Here is an 18,602-nt window from a genome sequence, read left to right as displayed (position 1 = left end):
CCATGCCCCCAACTTCCCTCCTCCCTCTCTATTTTGCTCCCTCCTGAGAGGCTGGTAGAACCCAGAACTTTGGCCCTGTCTTGTGGCCCCAGCAGTGACTCAGGTTTTATGAGGGGCAGAGATGAATGGGGATGAGGCCCAGGGAAGCCTGACCTGACTCGGGGACCACTGGTGGCTGTGACAGCATGTGGCCTGGCCCAGGACGGGGTCTGAGTGGCCCCAGAAAAGCCTTGTATATGGGGGAGGTGAGGGGCTGAGATGGATGCCCAATCCTTTCCCCGGGCCAGAATTCCTGAGAGCAACACACTCAGACACCTGAGGCCCTGGATTGCAGCCCCTCCCTGAGGCCTGACCCTCTCCCCTGTCCTCCTTGCTGAGCCTCCCCCGCACATGGAGCTTCACCCCTTGATGAGCCCCTGTCCCAAGTCTCATCTCCATTTCTGAATAACAATAACAACTACCATTCGCTGAGATTCCCTGTCCGTGATGGCAGATAGTAAGGGTCAAAGCCTGGGTTCTAAGTCATTCATTCATTCATTCATTCATTCATTCAGCGCTAATCGTGTCACGTGATGCGCTAGGCCCTGGTTAGGTTCATCCAAAGCCAATTTTCTCTTGGAGGTGGTATCCTAGGAGTACAGAAGTCAAAGAATTAGACATAAAAAACAGGAACCACATTTGGAAAGCCTCCATAGGCTTTGGCAAAGCCACAGGAGAGCAGCTTCAGAGGAAGCCATTGGTAATCAGATCATAGGTCACAGTGACCTATGATTCTATGCTTCTCTCAACCCAACCCCTGGACAACACCCCTGATAGTCATTCCACAAGCATGTGATCATTTGTTTCTGCTTGCATACCTCTAGTGACAGGGAGGTCGATATTTGACAGCTGACCTGTCCCATTCCTGAATAGTTGTGATGGCTAGAATGTTCTTCAAACTATGCAGGAATCTGCCTGCCTATAGCCCTCCCCCATATTGTCCTTCCTCTGAAGACACAGCCCAATGACCCAGGATGCCGCTTCCAGGCCAGCAGAAATGCCCATTTCCAGAGCCCTCTCTTCTTCAGGGCCCCGGACCATAGGTGGATTTGTCACAGGTTAACCTGTGGCTTCCAAATCAGGTGTGTGGGGCTGGGAAAGGGAGAGGCTGAGGAGGGGGCGGGGGGAGTGTGGGAAAGAGCCTCGTCTAACCCGACACGTCCTGGATTCTCCCCGCTTACCTGTGAGTCACCCACAAACTAGGTCAAACCAGCCCACAGGCGTACAAGCTTGTGCTGCATCACACACAGACACACACGGCACAGACGCACAGAGTCACACAGGCACAAAAACACACATAGATACTTACCCCAACGTACACAGTCAGACACACAAACACAGCAGAGTCAGTCACAGACACTCGGGGATATACACACAGGGACACAGCAGACACACAAGTCACACACACACACAGAAACACACAAACACAGTGACACATGCACACACATTCACAGCACACACACACACACACACACACAGAGTCAATTCACAGCCCCCAGCCCTCCTCCCCTTGAAATTCACCCTTATTTGAACAGATGCACACACTTGGATGCATACACATCTTACATTTCCAGACCCAATTGCGTTGCGCCTCCCCACCCCCCATATTTGCCAATCCTGGCCCAGAGAACCCTCCCCCAGAAAGGGAACGGAGAAGGATGACACCCCTGGAGGTCCGCTTCCTTCCTTTCTAAGTAAGCCCTCACCTCCTGCGGGTCTGTCATTATCCACCTGTGCCCAAAATAGTCAGGGAGTAGCAGATGGAGCCCAAGTCCCCCAGATGAACCTCCTGCTCCTTCCTTTCCCCTCTCCAAGGACTGCCCCTCCCACTCACCCTCTCTCTCTCTGCAGCCCTTCTCCCCCAGCTGGGGCACAACCTCCCCCTGCAGCAGGTCTCTGAGCCAGTCTGGGTCGCACATGTCCCTCTTCCTTGTCGCAGAATCATTACCCTGACTCCTGCCCAGAGGCCTGGTCATCCCTGATGCGGCCTCTGCTGACACAGTACTGCCAAGTCTGCCTCCACGAGGTTACAGAAAGCTCTGCAGTCCACACAGCAGCCACACTCAACACTCCAGTGCTTGCACAAGGCCGCCGAGGCCTCCGTTAGAGGCAGGAGAGAGAAGTAGTTAGAACACAGGCACCCGGGTTCAAATGCTGGCCCCTTCACTTTCTGGTTGACTTTGAGCAGGTGATGAAACCTCTCTGAGCCTTAGTTTCCCTATTGTAATTGGGGTGGAAAGGTGGAGAGCAGGATTAGTCCAACTTCATGGGGCTGTTGTGAGGATTAAATAGAATTATGCTTAGAAAACAAACCATAAGTGACAGCCACCACCATCATCATTAGGAACTTTTCAGAGCCCTGTTTGAGGCCCAGTGCCCTTCCCCGTGGTTCTAGAGAGATCCCATGTTCATCCCCTCTTCAGTGAGTTTTAGGGGACACATCCTTCCACCTCTGAGCCCACCAGGCAGATTCAGGAGAGTAATTTCAACACAAGTTAAAAACGGAGGCTTGGGAACCTCAGTGCCGCCAACACAGAACCATGTGGGGTAACTATTGTTGCGACTGAAGCTTTATTAATAAGGATTCCTGGGCTTCCCAGGTGGTGCAGTGGTTAAGAATCTGCCTGCCAATGCAAGGGACACGGGTTCGAGCCCTGGCCCGGAGAGATCCCACATGCCGCGGAGCAACTAAGCCCATGCGCCACAACTACTGAGCCTGAGCTCTAGAGCCTGCAAGCCACAACTACTGAGCCCACGTGCCACAACTATTGAGCCCACGTGCCACAACTACTGAAGCCTGCGCTCCTAGAGCCAGTGCTCTGCCACAAGAGAAGCCACGACAATGAGAAGCCCGCGCACCGCAACAAAGAGTAGCCCCCGCTCACCACAACTAGAGAAAGCCCACGAGCAGCAACAAAGACCCAACACAGCCAAAAATAAATAAATAAATTTATTTAAAAAATCATCCCTGCTATTTCAGCAGCCCAACTCTCTAGAGTTCAAAGTATTTTCCTGTAACCACCTCCTCCTTCCTCATCTCCAGCTACCAAATCTACTTGACAACTCAAGGCCCAGAGAAGTTAAGCAACTTGCTCCAGGACATACAGCACTTTGGCTGAGAGCCTCTTCTCAGGCTGGGAATGTGGTCTCCGGAACAGAACGAGGGAATGAGGGGGTGTTGCTGAGGATAAGGTGATCCCTCCCCCATCCTCTCCATGACAGGATATCCCCCTCCTCAGGCGGACAGAGGAATAGGGAAGCACTGGGTCCCAGGAGGTAGCCTTTGGATGAGGGGAGGGAAAGGAGGGCAGAGTTGGGAAGGGGAGGGGATGGCAGAGTCAGCTCACACCCAGGGAACTGAATGAATGGGCCTTGAGTTGGAGAAGCCCAGAGACAAGATAGAGACCCAAGAGGGGGCAGCCAGGCCGGTTTCCCCTCCCCGCGTTGCCCCACGTGGGGCGAAGTCTACTCACCATCTATGCGGGGACCCAGGCATCTGGCCAGCCTGGAGCTCCTGCTGCTGGGCCGTGCTCCCCTGATGTGGTGGGGCTCTCAGCCGGGGCTCTTGAGGCAGGTCCACCAGGCACCCTGTGATGGGGCGGGGGCCCTGGGGAGGCTCCTGCCAGCCCCTGGATTCCTCAGGGCCGCAGGGGTGGGGAGCTGGTCGGGCCGGTTTGGGCTCCTCAGTCTCCTCCCCAGGTGCTTGCCCACGCCCCTGCAGGGTGACGGTGATGTGGTAGCGGGTCCTCCTGGCAGAGGGACACTCACGTAGAGTCTGGGCTGGCTCGGGCAGGGCTGGCCCTGCGCTGGTAGGCTCGCCCTTTGCCCCCTCTGCCCTGGGGGAGGATGCTGGGCGGGGCCGCACGTCTTCCAGGTTGCTGGGTGGCTCAGGCCTCAGAGGAATCTCCGGGGCTGTGTACGGGGGTTGCAGGGAGGTGCAGCCTGGAGATCCTTGTTCCAAACATCCAGGAGCTGGTGGTGGGCATGAGGGACACCTGGTCCCAGCAGGCTCTGCTGAGGTCACCGCCAGTGCCAGGCTCTCTGGCCCCACAGAGGCATAGTTAGCCAGGTCAGAGGCACTGCCCACTGCTGGCCTCTGTAGGCGCCCCAGTGGCTCAGCAGACCTCCCTGAGCTGTGTCGTTGCTTCCAAAGCCAGGAGCCACGGCTCCCTGCCCAAAGGTCCAACTCTGAGAGGCTCTGGGCTTGTGCCTGAGGGAAAGCAGAAGCAGAGACCAGGTGACAGCATCGCTCCCCTGACTCCTGGGTACTCCTGACACCCCGGCTGCCCTCCTTGTCACAGAAGAAGCTGAGCAGAGATCTGACACCAAGCAGAGCTGCCTTAAGGAGAGACTGCCTCTTAGGCCACAAGATCTGGAAAAAGAGGCAGAGCTCTGGAAAGGCCCTTCAGCATTCAACTCACCCCTTCCCATTCTGCATGTGAGGAAGGTGAGGCCCAGAGTGGACACTGACATGACTTAAGTCACACAGTGAGGGCTCCTGATTCTCAGGCCAACTGCTGATTTCCCAGGAATCCTCTGGCCTCCAGCCCTTTGGTACCAGCTGCCCTGGGCATTAGGGGCTTTGTGGGCATGCCTGCCACAAATGCCCGTGGCCTCTGCCCGCTCCTGGCTTCCAGAGAGCCTGCAGCCAACTCCCCAGTACCCTCCCAGCCCGAGATTCCCAAACACATCTGGGAGGAGGTACTTGGGCATAGAGATGTTCTTGGGACAAGAGGGAGCCTGGAAAGCGGTTTCGCCTAAGTGGGACAACACTGACTTCTGTCCGCTGTCTTCCCCTGGGGCCCAGCCTAGCTGTGGGTGTGAGGGAAGAGGGTTCAGGACCACGGACCCAAATGGACACTGCCACCCAAAACACCAGTTTTCAGGGATGGGTTTGTGTCCCTGGCAACAGAGGAGCCAAATCTGGGGTCAAATTCCTCCTAGCAGAGGCCCTTGATCCCAAATGCCTTAACGTACTCATCTATGAAATAGATGCAGCCTCTCACTCCCCAGAGGCTGAACATCTCAAGAAACAGGAGGGTTGGATCATTAATCTGGGGGCCCGGAGCAAGGCAAGCTGGGCTTGATTCTCAGCTCTGTTACTTTCTAGCTGCAATACCTCTTGCATCTTAGTTTCCCCATGTGTAAAATGGGCGTGATAATAAAAATATTGCTTCCTGGGAGTGCTGTGAAGATTGTATGAGATAATCCATGCAGAGTACCAGCAGTACTCAATTAAATGCTAGTAATTATTGATAGTATTCAGGATCACAGAGAGACACATGGCTGCTTGAGCCACCTCCAGAGGAAGCCGTCTGCTCCTCCAGGGAGTAGGGAGTGGGGGACCTTGTCTCTGTCCAATCCATGGCTCGGGTCCCCACTGATGATGGGGAAACTGCGGGCAGAAGGTTAAGCCACTGGCCCAGCGTCACCCCTGGGGGCCATGCCAGGAAGTGGGGAAAAGGGGTCAAAGATGGGGAAGGTCAAGCTAAAGGAGGGAGTGTGGAAAGGGGGTCCTGAGAACAGGTACTGCCCCTACATGCCTCCCCCAGGGGCCCCAACATTAGGAAGCTGTTTTCTGAGCATCTAGGCCCCGCACTGGAGGTTCTACATCTCTTACGTTATTTCTCACAACAGCCCTAAGAGGCATTACTGTCCGCATTTTGCAGATGGGGAAGCTGAGGTTCAGAAGTGGGAAGTGATCTGCTCAGGGTCACACAGTGAATCCGTGGCAGAGGAGGGATGAGAGAACTCCAGTTGCCTAACTTGTAAGTCAGGGTTCTCAGGCCCGGCCCAGCCCCTCCCAGAGCTTCTGCTCCCCTACACTCCCCCACCCTTGTATTCTCTCCTACCTTGAGGCTGACTCTGCTGGTGCTGCCCTGGCCCTGGGCCAGGTCAGGGCAGCTCTGGCCACCCCAGGGCCTGGGAAGGAAGCACAGGGAAAGGAATGAAGTAGCCTCCTCCTCTCCCACCCCCAGACTGGACCTGGTGGCTCTCCCACCTCTTCTCTCAGGGCCCACACAGGCAGGATGAGCACCTGAAATCTCGGGGGCGCGGGGCTGCGGGGCAGGAGAGGACTATGCAGCAGCCTCCTCTCTGCTCCCTCCCCCAGCTGTCCACTCCACCTCCAGAGACAGAGAGACAGGGATGGGATGGGCCTGGGCCTGTATCAGGGCCAGAATACAGAAAAGGGACAGTACCCTAATAATTCAAAAGCTTGCCATTTGCTGAGGCCCACCCTATGCCAGGTTTAGCACTAGGTACCAGGCCTACATAATCTCCTTTAAGCCTCACAAATAATCCTAAAAGGTAGATATTATTGTCCTCATTTTTCAGGTAAGGAACTGAGGTCCAGAGTGGTAAAGTGACTTGCCTGGAGTCACACGGCTAGTGAGCCTTGGAGTTAAGACACTAGGATGGTATCACTCCAAAGGTTGGTTGGGCATCACCATGCTAATGGGGGCAAGATGAGGAAGTGCCTTGGCTGCCCCCTCCGTACACTCTGCCCCCCACTCCAGGCAATCAGCAGGGAGCAGAGGCCTGTGCCTCAGGGCCAGAGTCCCATTCCCACAGCCAGTGAGAACCAAGTCCAAGTGCACACATGGGATGTATCATCACGCTGGCCCAGGAGCATGCGAAGTCCCTACCCTGCCCTCCCTGTCCCTGACTCACCCGCAGCCCTGCCTCCTCTCAAGTGGGGAAAGAAAGGGAGGAGCAGTGCCCTCTGGGCCTATAGGGCAGGTTCCTGCCAGACAGGGTAAAGGGAGGGGGTGTGATTTCCAGGGAGGGCACTGGCAGGGTGTGGGCACCCCCGGCCATCCAGGCTTCCAGGTATAGGGTGGCTAGGCCCTCCCCTCCTTTCTCTTTTGTGTGAGAGAGCAGCACAAACTCCTCCCCTCACTCTGGCCCCACCACGACTGCCTCCACTCCTCCCAGGGCAGGCTGGAGACAGCCGTGTCATGATAAGATCAGAACAAATTGCCCAGTCACTGCACAGAGACACAAACACCCCGTGCCTGAGAGCACACGCCATGTTCTTTGCAGATACAGGGCCTGTGAGCTACTGGGGTCCTCTTCGCTATGCCCCTCCCAGCCATTCAGCCTGGCCACCCACAGAGCCTTTTCCCTTCCTCTCAGACATCAAGTAACAGTGAACCAGCTAGGAGAGATGTAGCAATTTGTTCAGGGTCACGTGGCCAGTGGCATCTAGGGTTAGGACAGAGCTCTGGCCCCCTGGCTTGCAGTCCCAAAATCTCTCCAAGCAACAGAGCAGCCCAGTGCTTCAGGATGTGGGCCCTGGAGTCAGACTGCTTAAGCCTGTGTCCCAGCCCCACCACTTCCCAGCTGTGTGACTGGGGCGGTGACTTAACCTCTCTGGACCTCCATTTCCTTATCTGACTCACACAAAATACCTGCCTTGTCTGGCTGCTGTGAGGATTAAATGAGATAATCCAGGTACAGTACCAAGCAAGTGACAAATAAAAGTTTAATGTTATTACAATCTGAGATGACAGGGGGAAAACTTCTTCATGGCATTTAAGGGCGAATGCAGTGCAGTCTAAGCCAACTCAGGAACCTGTCATACTCATGACAAAGGGACGTGAAGACCAGAGCTAAACTGGCCTGTGATGAGAGAATCAAAGTCCACAGGGGCAGGAGGAGCCACCATATTTGCCTTTCAACTATCTCTGGAGAGAAAATCAGGAGTTCCCTGGCATGCCACCTGCCAGACTTAGGAAATTGCAAATTTGTTGTAAAGTTTTATAAAAGCACAGGAACTTTATAATATAAAGTCCACATAACCAAAATCGTGGTACACCGACAGGTATATTTTTATGCTCCCAGACACTCATACAGGATATTTGAACATCAGGTACACTCCAAGACACACACCCACACCCTTGGGCCCAGGGGCGCCCCGAGCGGCCCTCCTCCAAACCCCTCACCTATCCCGGGATCTGGCCTCCTCCGGTATCGGCTTCCCCTTGCACTCCCTCCGGACCCCTAGCCTGGCCAGGCGGCGAGCCAGGCGGGCCCCCAGGCCCCCGCGCCGCTCGGCCATGGCAAGGGCAAGGTCCCAGGCTCGGGGCGTCAGGACACCTGACCGGTCCCGGGCCGCGGGGGCCACCCGGATCCCGCTCATTTACAGAGAAACGCCTCCTCCGGCCCGCCCCCCTGAGCAAACAGCGCCCGGCCCGCAGTGCGGGCGCGGGGTGAGGACCGATCCAGATGCTGCCCAAGCCCCAGGGCAGGGGGTGTGCTCTGCAGGGGTCGTCCCCACCCAGGCCACCCCCCCCTGCTTCCCCCACCCCCACCCCCGCCCCGTTGCAGCTCTTGGCCCTGTCTGCGCTACTTCTTTAGGCCTCCGGAAGCGCCAGGGACCCACCGGGTCCCGGTGCTGGAAGCCTTCAAGCTGGGCCTGCACAAAGTAGGCCGGAAAGGAAGGGCCTGGGGCTAGAACGGGCCAGGAGGCTGGACTGAGCCAAGGGTCTTTCCCGCCCCCCCGGAGAAGGAGGAGCTAGAACGCAGGGGCGGAGCCAGGGGCGGGAATGGGCGTGATTGGGGGAGCTAGCCTGATTGGTTGACATGTTGGGCGGGGTCAAAAGGGTGACAGGTGGGCTTGGAACCTAGACCTCGATACTGGTGGGGACCGACGCCGACCCTGCCCTTACCCTGCCATGGTGGACCCTTATGAGAGTTCTCTCTCTCGGTCCTGGAGACCCTATGACACAGCGGGAATCTCGCCTGTGGGGGAATCTTCCCCTGGTGGGGAAGCCTATCCGAAACCCACAGGGATGCGAACGGCGACCCCTGCTGGAAGTTGGCCAGCTATTATGATTTAATAATGGCTACTGTTGTGATTATAACCTGGGCCTCCTGTACCCCCAAAGGGCAGTACCCTTTCCCACCTGATGCTACCTCTCTTAACTCTCGGGGGGGCATACCTTGCACATTGGGGGATCCTCTGGGACTGCAGGAAGAAAGACCATCAGGAGGGTCCCAGTTCCCCAGGCTCTCTGCCAGTTCTTCCCTGCCGGCAGTCCTTGTAGGACCTCAACCCCTTCCCCGAGCTTGGTGCCTCCTTAGCCATTTGTTCTCTGTGATGACTGGTCCTGACACACAGGGGGACATCTTGCTTGTGGGTCATGAGTGGACACTGATATCCTTGTGTTCCTGCCTCTCCCACAGGGAGCTCAGATCCTGGCGTGTACAGAGGGAGGAGTATGCCGCACCTGACCACGGCAGGGAGTACCAGCTGAGGGGGCACGTAGGAACTGTGAGACAAGAACGTTGCGGGAAGCAGCAGACAGGCATCTGGGCAGGTGCTGGAACATCTGTTCAGAAAAGAGAGCAGTGTGTCCTGTGCTTGGCAGCACGGTCTGCACCTTGCAGCGACCTGGAAGGCTGGACTGTCCATCAACGAGCTGAGATGGTGCGGCTGGTCCCAGATAGGTCCCAAACGGAGAGTGGAACTCAAACCCAGCCAGAGTAGATGGCTGCAGGCACCCACCCCGCGCGGTGGGTAGCATAGTCTCTTCCTGGCTGTGTTCCCTGAACTGCCAGGTGGAGTGGGGTGTGAAGTCTAGATGGCTGCAGGCACCCACCCCGCGCGGTGGGTAGCATAGTCTCTTCCTGGCTGTGTTCCCTGAACTGCCAGGTGGAGTGGGGTGTGAAGTCTGGCAAATACATGGTGACCTCCCCCTCCACTATTGAAGCTCAGGAGACCTCAACTCATCATAGAGAAAATCCTTTAATTGCTCTGCCCCTGCCCCCTCCCGGGGGCAGTCCTGGCACCACTGCTCAGGCTGGCTGCCCTTGCTTTCCCCAGGATGCTGAGGACACCTTGACCTTGTCCACGTCCCAGTCTATCTGCCTCTCTGATGGGGCCACCACAAGATCTAGTGCCCCCTGGTGCCATCGGGCAAGGTAGGCAAGAGACGCCAGGGGCAGGTGGGTGTGAGCAAGGCTGCAGGGCCGTGGTGAATGCAGCCGATGGTGCAGCTTCAGGTGAACGTGCTGGGTGAAGCGACTTGGGCAGACACTGCACTGGAAGGGCTGGGCCCCTGAGTGCAGGCGCAGGTGGGTCTTGAGGTTGCTGGAGCTGCTGAAGCGTTTGTGGCACATCTGATGGGAATGGGCACTGGCGTCAGCTCTGCCCACCTGGTTGACCCAGGATCTCTGCTCCCCCTCCCCATCTTGAAAATACCCCCCTACCACCTCCCTGTAATGCAGGCCTGGAAGCTTTCCCCCCATGATTCCTCCCTGGGACCCACAGTGTCTGGCAGATTGTAGCCAGTCAGAGTGGGTTAGTATCTTGGTTCTTTTACTCCCTGCATGACCTTGTATAGGTGACTTCCCCTCTCTGATCCTTGCTCTCCTTATTGGTAACATGAGAGTATTAATACCTAACCTCATAGGTATGGTGGACTGAATGAGATAATCACATAGAACCCTTATGCGTGGGGCTGCAGCTTCAGTGGGCATAATTAACATTTACTGGGAGCTGCTACATGCCAGGAACTGTTCTCGTGTACTAGTCTTCTCCAGGACTCTGGAGAAGCAGGACTAAGTACTACTCCTATATTACAATGAAAACGCAGAGGCTCAGAGAAGTGAAGCCACTAGCCAAAGCTCACACAGCAAGTTGGAGGCAGAGCTAGGATTTGAACCCAGGTAGCCCGGACTATAACCACTATGCTGCTTTCATTTCTGCCTCTTTAAAACAGGGAAAGAGTCTGGGCCCTTCTGACCTCCCAAGGGACATGGTGAGGCTCAAAGAGGGAGGGAGCTAACATTGAGCTGATGTTATAAGTAGTGTTTATATACTTTACACACACTATAGCATTAACTCCTCCAACTATGCTGGGAAGTAGGCAATGGGTATCCCCAGGACCCCTAACTTCATTCTTCTCCCCCCACAAACATACATCTCTTTTCTCCCCTCCAGGCCCAGGGGGTGACCTCCAATATCACGTCCTGGCCCTTCCCTTCCACCTCCCTCTTCCCCCCAGCCCTTGCCTCCTGTCCTGTCTCCACTTGCTCAGGATGGTTGGGGAATGGAGGCCACGGGTGCCATCCCCCAGGGGCAGCCTGCAGGAGGACAGGGGAGGGGAAGGATGGTCTCACCGGGCACTTGTGGGGCCGCTCCCCGGTATGCACCAGGTGGTGCTTCTGCAGGTGGGCGAGCTGGGTGAAGCTCTTCTGGCACAGGGCACACTGGAACGGGCGCTCCCCGCTGTGCACACGCAGATGGACCTGAGCCAGGTGTGGGAGAAATGCTGCCAACTGCCCAGAGCCCTCCAGCAGGGCCGGGGATCCTCTTCAAATCTCTACCCACGTCCCCATAGGGCCCCCTTTTGGCATCAAGGCCTCTCAATCCCCCTGCATCTGTATCACCTCCCTGAAGGCCAGTCTACCATTCCCCAGGGTCCCCTCACTCTCTCTGCTGCCCTGCAAGAGGGGAGATGGCTGTGGTCAGCAGGCCAGGTGAGGGGTACCCCGTGTGTGTGTGTGTGTGTATATATATGTGTGTGTATATATATATATATATATATATATGTATCTTGTGCAGTGCTTCTCGAAGTATGGTCCACAGACCCGCAGCATCACCTGGGAGGGTGTTAGAAATGCAGATTCTCAGGTCCCACCCCAGACCAGCTGAATTAAAATCTCTGGGGCTGAGCCTAGGAATCTGCATGTTTACTAGCTCCCCAGGTGGTTTGAGGCTCGTTAAAGTTTAAGAATTCATGCCCTAGAGGATGCAGAAGGGCTGTTCTCCAGTAACCGTAACTTTTCCTCAACTTCAGCAGGTGCCAACTCGCGCCTAGCTTCCGGTCTTTGCTGATACACAGCGATGTGCCCATGGTTGCCCCCTGCTGGACGATGCCTATAATGATGTTTACAGCACAGCGCTGATGTGCAGGATCCCACATGAAAAAGGCCGGTTGTCAGGTCTGTGGTCTAGACTCACTAAAATCTACCTGTTCCCCCACATGAACTTCAAATAAGTAAACAAGAGGAGGCTTAACTGGGAATCAGAGAGGATGGTGGTTCAAGAAAGGGCTTTGCCCTAGATGTTGAGAGACTGAGATCAAGACCTGACTGCACCATTAAATCAAGGTAACCTTGGGCAAATCTTTTCTCAGTTTCCCTATTTTTGACTTAAATTAGAGGATCTCATAGACAGTCTTTTAGTGTGGAGAGGACTCCTCTCTACGGATGTGAAACTGAGGGGCCAAATGAACCAGCCAAGGTCATAGGCCCTAGAGGTTGCCCAGGCGTTCCTTCTGGCTGTAAGGTCCTTGATTCCAGAAGCAGGATGGGAGGGGGGGTCATTGAAGGATGCTGAGGGGAGCCACGGAGCCCAGAGGCAGATACCTTGAGGTTGGAGAGCTGCCTAAAGCTCTTGCTGCACACGTTGCACTCGTACAGGATTTTGCCATTCTCTTTCTTCAGCGGATAAGGCAGCGCCGAAGAGCCCGCCTGGGAGTCCGGCTGGGCCGACTTTGCTGGAACCGCCCAGCCAGCACGCTCCAGCCCTGTGGAGTAGGTCCTGGCAGCTGCAGAGCCTGGATTCCAGGCCTGGGAGGGTTGGGTTTGGCCAGAGGCTTGAGAGGCCCCTGGGTAGGGGTGCAGGGTCTCCCCCCGGGTGCTGGAGTGCCCGGCCTCATAGACATTCATCAGCAAGCTGGGCACAGCCATGGTGGTGTAGGAGGTGTTCTGGGGCAGCATGAAGAGGGGGGGACACTGCACAGAAGGTAGGCCCCCACAGGTGACCAGGTAAGGTGAGGGCAGGAGAAGTGGGTACGCGGGATAGAACGGGCGGAGGTGGGATGGGAATTCTTTGGAGATGGCAGTGGGCGGGGGCCAGGAGCAGAAAGCCAAGGGACTGGGGCTCTTTTTGTCTTGCCAAGGGTTTGGGGAAGAGCTGTTGTGAGGAGAGAAGGATGGGCAGGGGGACCTCTCGCCAGCTCTTTCCAGCTGGCTTCCCATCTTTTCCCCGCTCAGAGGGTACTTGGCTGTGAGTTTCTCGCCATTGGAGGAGCCGGCAGGCCGCCTTGGTGGCTGGTGCCCTGAGCAGGAAAGGGAAGACGGTCAGGGCCGCACAGACTCGGGTAAAGTTCTGCTCTGCATCAACCTGCCTGGCTCGGAGCTGAGAGAGGGCTCTAGCCTGCACGGCATCTCCCCTCTCTGGGCTTTCCTGGTCTGCAATTGCCCTTGCCAATAAAAGAGGCTAGAATTTGTGCAGCGCATAATGATTTCAGAGAGAGAAAACGATTCAAGAAACCTATTAGACATACAGGTGGAGAAGTCAAGTGGGCAGTTGGGTGAATTGGTTTGGAGATTAATGGAGCAGCCTGAGCTGGAGACATAAATCTGGGTGCCATGGGCCCAAATGAGGTCCCATAAAAGGTGGTCCTAGATCTGCTGTGTCCAAAATGGTAGCCACCAGACACATTTAAATTGATTAAAATAAGTACAGTAAAAACTTCAGTTCCTCACTTGCACTAGCCACACTTAAAAGGCTCAGTAGGTATGGTATCAGACAGCACAAGTACAGAGCATTTCCATAATTGCAGGAAGTTCTATCAAACTGCTACTCTAGATAAAGAGAACAGGAGAGGAGGGGGGAAAGAAGAGAGAGGAGAGGAGAAGAGAGGAAATGGGAACAGGGGAGGAGAGGGGAGGGGAGGGATGAGGAGGCGGCTCTGGACTGAGTTCCTGAGCAGGGGAAGACTTAGGAGGTAAGTAGTGGAGAGCAAGCAAGGGAGACTGAGGTGCAACAGCCAGTAAGGTAGGAGTTAAACTGGGAGTGATATAAAGTAAAATACTAAATATGTATAAAGATTAAAAAGTAGATTGTCTGCTTGGATCCTCATTTATTCACTCAACCAGCTTTACTGAGCTGCTTTACTCTGTGCTGGGGAAATAAAGGACACAGCAGCATGGTCCCTGCCCTCCAGGTCGAGTTACATAAGGAAATGGTGTATCGTAAGCAATAAATGTAGAACATAGGTTAGTGAGATTGTACTTTTGTGGAAGAAGAAACTGGCCTCCATGATGTCATGGAGCCAGAAAGGGCAGAACCAGGACTCCACCCCCGACTCCCTGACTCCCAGGGCTCCTGTCTTATAAAATAGGCCCCTCTAGCTCAAACGTTCTAGGCAGACAAAGCGCCACTCTCAATCCCCGGGAATAGCTACGCCTACACCAGATCCCATACCCATGCCTGAGAAAACCACTGCCCACCTCCTCTGCTCACCTCTGCTCATGTGTCACCACCTGAGAGCCCCTCGCACCCCCAGGCAGAGCTCCAGCTCAAAATGTGGCAGTAACGCGTGCTTGAGGCTCTGTCCTCACGAGTGACACTGGGTCCGCAATGTCTCTCATCCCCAAACCTAACAGTGCTTCCCACCTCCAGCCTCCACCAAGGTGCAGCCCCGTGCCCTGGGCTTACTTGTGCTCAAGGCATCCTCTCTGAGACCCTGCAGGGCTGTGCCCGGGGGTGCCGACTGCAGGGTGCACAGGTATACATCCAGGCCCTGAGGGCAGGCCAGCAGGGAAGACCTGGCCAGTGCCAGTGGCAAGGGGCACAGCCAGCTGGCACAGGACGGGCCATGGGCATCCACTGTGTCTGGAAGTGGCCTGAGGTCTGGGAAGACCTGGAGGGCAGGGGGAAGGGGCTTGGGAGCTAGGGCTGGGAGTCCCCTGGGATAGTCCCTGGGGATGGTTCCACCCCTAGTTTGGTTTCCAAAGGGGGAGGAGAAGCTAAGACGACCCCCCAACATACACCCGCCTCCACCATGTCTGTCACTCAAATGGTTTCCCCTTCCCTCCTCCGCGTTCCCAAGGGACTTACACGTCCACCCCCAGGATTACCCTCCCCCTGCCCCAGAACCCCTCACTCAGCCCTGTTCTTCCTCCTACCCTTCCTTCCTGACCACCCTCAGACTATCAACTTGAATGGAGCCAAGGTGAACTGAGAGAAAAATCCTCATCAAAGACTGTGTACCCCACAGGAGGGCCCTGAGCCTCCTCCCTCTAAGGCCCAGGTCACGGTCACACAGCCAAGTTTCCTGCATGGCCCTGTCCCTTCCCATGCCTCACAGGAGAGTCGGGCCCCTGGGGCACGGGAGAGGGTCTCTGGCACTTCCAAGGGCACATTCCCATGATGTGCCGGGGTAGGGGTGCTCAGGACCAGGGGAATCTAGGTCCCTTCAGATTTTCCCCCTACTTCTTCCTAACATCCCCACCTTCCAGAAGCAGCCTGGCCTCAAAATTGGGGATAGGACCGCACCTTACCTGATTGCCTTGGCAGAGCTGGAAGTCCGAGTGGGGGGACAGGGAGCCTCCTGTGCTCCCCAGGGGCTTAGTCTTGTGGCAACAACCCAACTCTGGAGCGGGTTCCCCCTTCATGCCCCCACTACCTGCTGGGAAGACAGGTCAGTCACAGGTGAGCAGTGAAGGTCCTCCAAATAAGAGCCTGTCTTCAAGGGCTGGCTCTCCCAGGAAACCACTGTGTGACCTTGAGTCAGTCACTGCCCCTCCTGGCCTCAGTTTCCCTATCTACAAACTGGGAGGGTTGGACTGGCTGATGTGATAGGACTCTCTCAGCGATGACATCAAAGCCAATGATGCTTTCCTGGTAGGGGCAAGAAGAGGATTGAATGGAGACTGGCCAATCAGAGGCAAAGAGCAGAGCTGGCCTGATCCCCATCCCTGGGGAAGAGAGGAGAGAGGAAGGTCCTCATGGAGGTACTTCCAGGTGAGCTCAGAGATCTGAGGAAACATTCCAGACCTCCTCAGGGCCACAGGGAATTGAGAAGCTATTCCAAGACTCTACCAACCACAGGCTCCGCACTGAGGGGCGCCCCTGCCCCCCAGCTCATCCACACAGCTTTTCTGGGCAGCTGAGGAAGCCCCAGTGTCCCGCCACCCAGACTTCCCGGGCTCAGCTTCCTCAGCAGGGGCGGTCTGAGCGAGTGGACCCAGAGTCCCCTGGTCCTGACTGGGCTGACAGGAGGCTGCCCTGTGCCAGCTGTCTGCTTGGCTAGCGCCTCACTTCTCTGCTGCTTTCACTGAGGGCCGCGCAGCCCAGGGACCACGCAGCTCGGCAAGTGTCCCGAGGCCCTTCCCCTTCCCCTCCGTAACCCTCCTTAACCCCTGGTGCCCCTCGGAGCCTGGCACCCTCACGCGGGTGTCTCATTCCTCCAAAACCCTGTCTCCTCTCCCTCTTCCCTGACTCCTCCCAACCTGCCCCAGGTCTCAGAACACCCCAGAAGGAGAGGCGGCCTAGGTGAGGCTCTTCACCTGGCTCGGCAGAAGTCCCCTCTGGCTGGGGAAGGAAGCAGGTAGGCAGGTGGGCAGCCAGCCTCTGTCTGTGTTTGAGGCCCCCGTGGGTGTGAGAGGTGACAGGAAGGCGCTACATTTGAAGTTGCCACAAATAGGAAGTGGGGGCAGGCAGGCAGGCGGGGGCCCTATGGGACCTGACAAGGGCGAGCCGCCCACCTGCCTTTACCTACCTGAGACAACACTGCCAGAGCTTGGGGCCACAGTAAACTGGAGCTACTGGAATTTCAGTGTGTGGGCTGGGATGGAGTGGGGGTGGTTAACTCTGGCTCTCAGAGAACTCAGATGGCTGAGCAGGAGGGGGACAGCGCAGGGCTCAGAGGCTGGAGCTGGGGTCCTTCCGGGGAAGGGGGCCCAACGGAGACAGAGACGAGCAGTGACGTTGACAGGGAAGACAGTGACGGTGGTGGCAGGGACAGGAACAGGCAGAGACAAGAGCAGGCAACATAGGGTGAGGCAGGGGAGAAAGCAGGAATCCGCTCACACAGCAGGGGCCCAGGAGGCAGCGAGTACGTCTTCCTCCTCTTCGTCCCATCTCTGATTTCTCGGTTCTGGGGAATCCTTTCTCTAATTTAGATAGAATGCTGAGGCCCCCACTCTGGGCAAGAGATAATTCAAAGACACAGCAAAATGCTTGTAAGGCATGACTCGATATCAAAAGGGAGACCTTTTAGGCCAGAAAGAGCTTTAGACTGAGCAATTTCATCGTTCCTGTGAGCAGGAGAAGGTGCATCACCCCCCGGCCTCACACAGATTCTGCCCGGTTGGTGCGTCCGCAGTGTCTGGCCCAGTGTGGCAGCCCCATCCAGGCCTCAAACTCCACCTGGCCATGCCACCCAGGTGGCATGGAATGCACAGGGACATCTCGAACTCTCCATTGTAAGCAAGGGGCATATCACTCTGCCAGCTCAGCCCCTGGTCAGTACTCACTTCCACTATGGCCCCCGTCACGTCCTGTCATAATCATTTGTCCATATAACTGACCCCTACGTGTCTGTGTGTATCTCAAGGTCAGGGACCACTCTTTACTTATTCTTGTTTCCCATGTAGGTATTTGCCAGGTTTTTTGGATGCCCAGCATCTGGAACTTTCTCCCACATGAGTCTGGAGGGAGGCAGAAGGCACATTCCACTATAAAAGCCAAAATGGCCACATGCTGCATTCCTACCTCCTTGCTCCAACATGTGATGCAGGCACATGACATGGACCAGACTGACCAGATGTGCCCATCCAGACTATGATCAGAAGCCAGTGGCCCTGGGGCTTCCCTGGTGGTGCAGTGGTTAAGAATCCGCCTGCCAATGCAGGGGACATGAGTTCGAGCCCTGGTCCGGGAAGATCCCACATGCCGTGGAGCAACTAAGCCCGAGCGCCACAACTACTGAGCCTATGCTCTAGAGCCCGCGAGCCACGACTACTGAGCCCATGTGCCACAACTACTGAAGCCCGCCCACCTAGAGACTGTGCTCCGCAACAAGAGAAGCCACCGCAATGAGAAGCCTGTGCACCGCAACGAAGAGTAGCCCCCGCTCACTGCAACTAGAGAAAGCCCGCGCACAGCAACAAAGACCCAACGCAGCCAAAAATAAATAAATAAAATAAATAAATTTTTTTTAAAAATTAAAAAAAAAAAGAAGCCAGCGGCCTTGAGGTGGCAGGTCGGTGGAGCCCACTCTGTACGTAGATGGTGCTGCACCAGCCTCCAGGACAGCAGAGGAAAGAAAGGGGTTCAGAGGGTGTCACCAGTCCTCTCGGGGCTGGTGCTGGGGGTGTGGTCCTGGCCCTGTTTTCCAAGCCTGGCTCTGCAGCCTTCCCAAACCTTCTCTGAGCTTCCCCAGCATCTTTTAAGTGAATTCCTCCTTTCACTCTCTCTTCTTTTTTTTTTCCTTTGGCCACACTGCGTGGTTTGTGTTGCCTGACCAGGGATTGAACCTGGGCCCCAGCAGTGAGAGCCCAGAATCCTAACCACTGGACCACCAGGGAATTCCCTCCTTCTCTCCTTAAATCCTCCTGAAATGGTTTCTGTAGCTTACAACCAAGAATCCTGCACTATACACGTCCAGAATAGATGAAGTGCCAGGCTCAGGTTGGAATACTCCGAGGATTAGAGTAGATAGCTACATTTACAGTTACTATGTGCCTAGCACTGTGCTAGGGGCTTCATAAACATTATCTTATCTAATCTTCACAATAAGCCTGTGTGGTTGGTTTCA

The 18,602-nt window shown here is 55.8% G+C and overlaps 1 protein-coding gene across 1 annotated transcript; it reads right to left on the bottom strand.

Moving 5' to 3' along the window:
• Positions 1–8,178: 8,178 nt before the first annotated feature.
• ZNF683 (zinc finger protein 683) lies at positions 8,179–15,456 on the bottom strand. The gene is given in 9 exon segments (XM_061184046.1): positions 8,179–8,301; positions 8,393–8,493; positions 9,273–9,314; positions 9,835–9,867; positions 9,870–10,164; positions 11,167–11,295; positions 12,418–13,112; positions 14,498–14,702; positions 15,343–15,456. Coding segments are annotated over 9 exon segments (1,737 nt in total).
• Between the last annotated feature and the right edge of the window lie 3,146 nt (positions 15,457–18,602).

Source organism: Eubalaena glacialis, chromosome 3 (genome assembly GCF_028564815.1).
Source record: "Eubalaena glacialis isolate mEubGla1 chromosome 3, mEubGla1.1.hap2.+ XY, whole genome shotgun sequence".
Lineage (NCBI taxonomy): Eukaryota > Metazoa > Chordata > Mammalia > Artiodactyla > Balaenidae > Eubalaena > Eubalaena glacialis.
The sequence above is the reverse complement of the archived record's forward strand: the minus strand, read 5'-3'. Positions and strand labels throughout refer to the sequence as shown.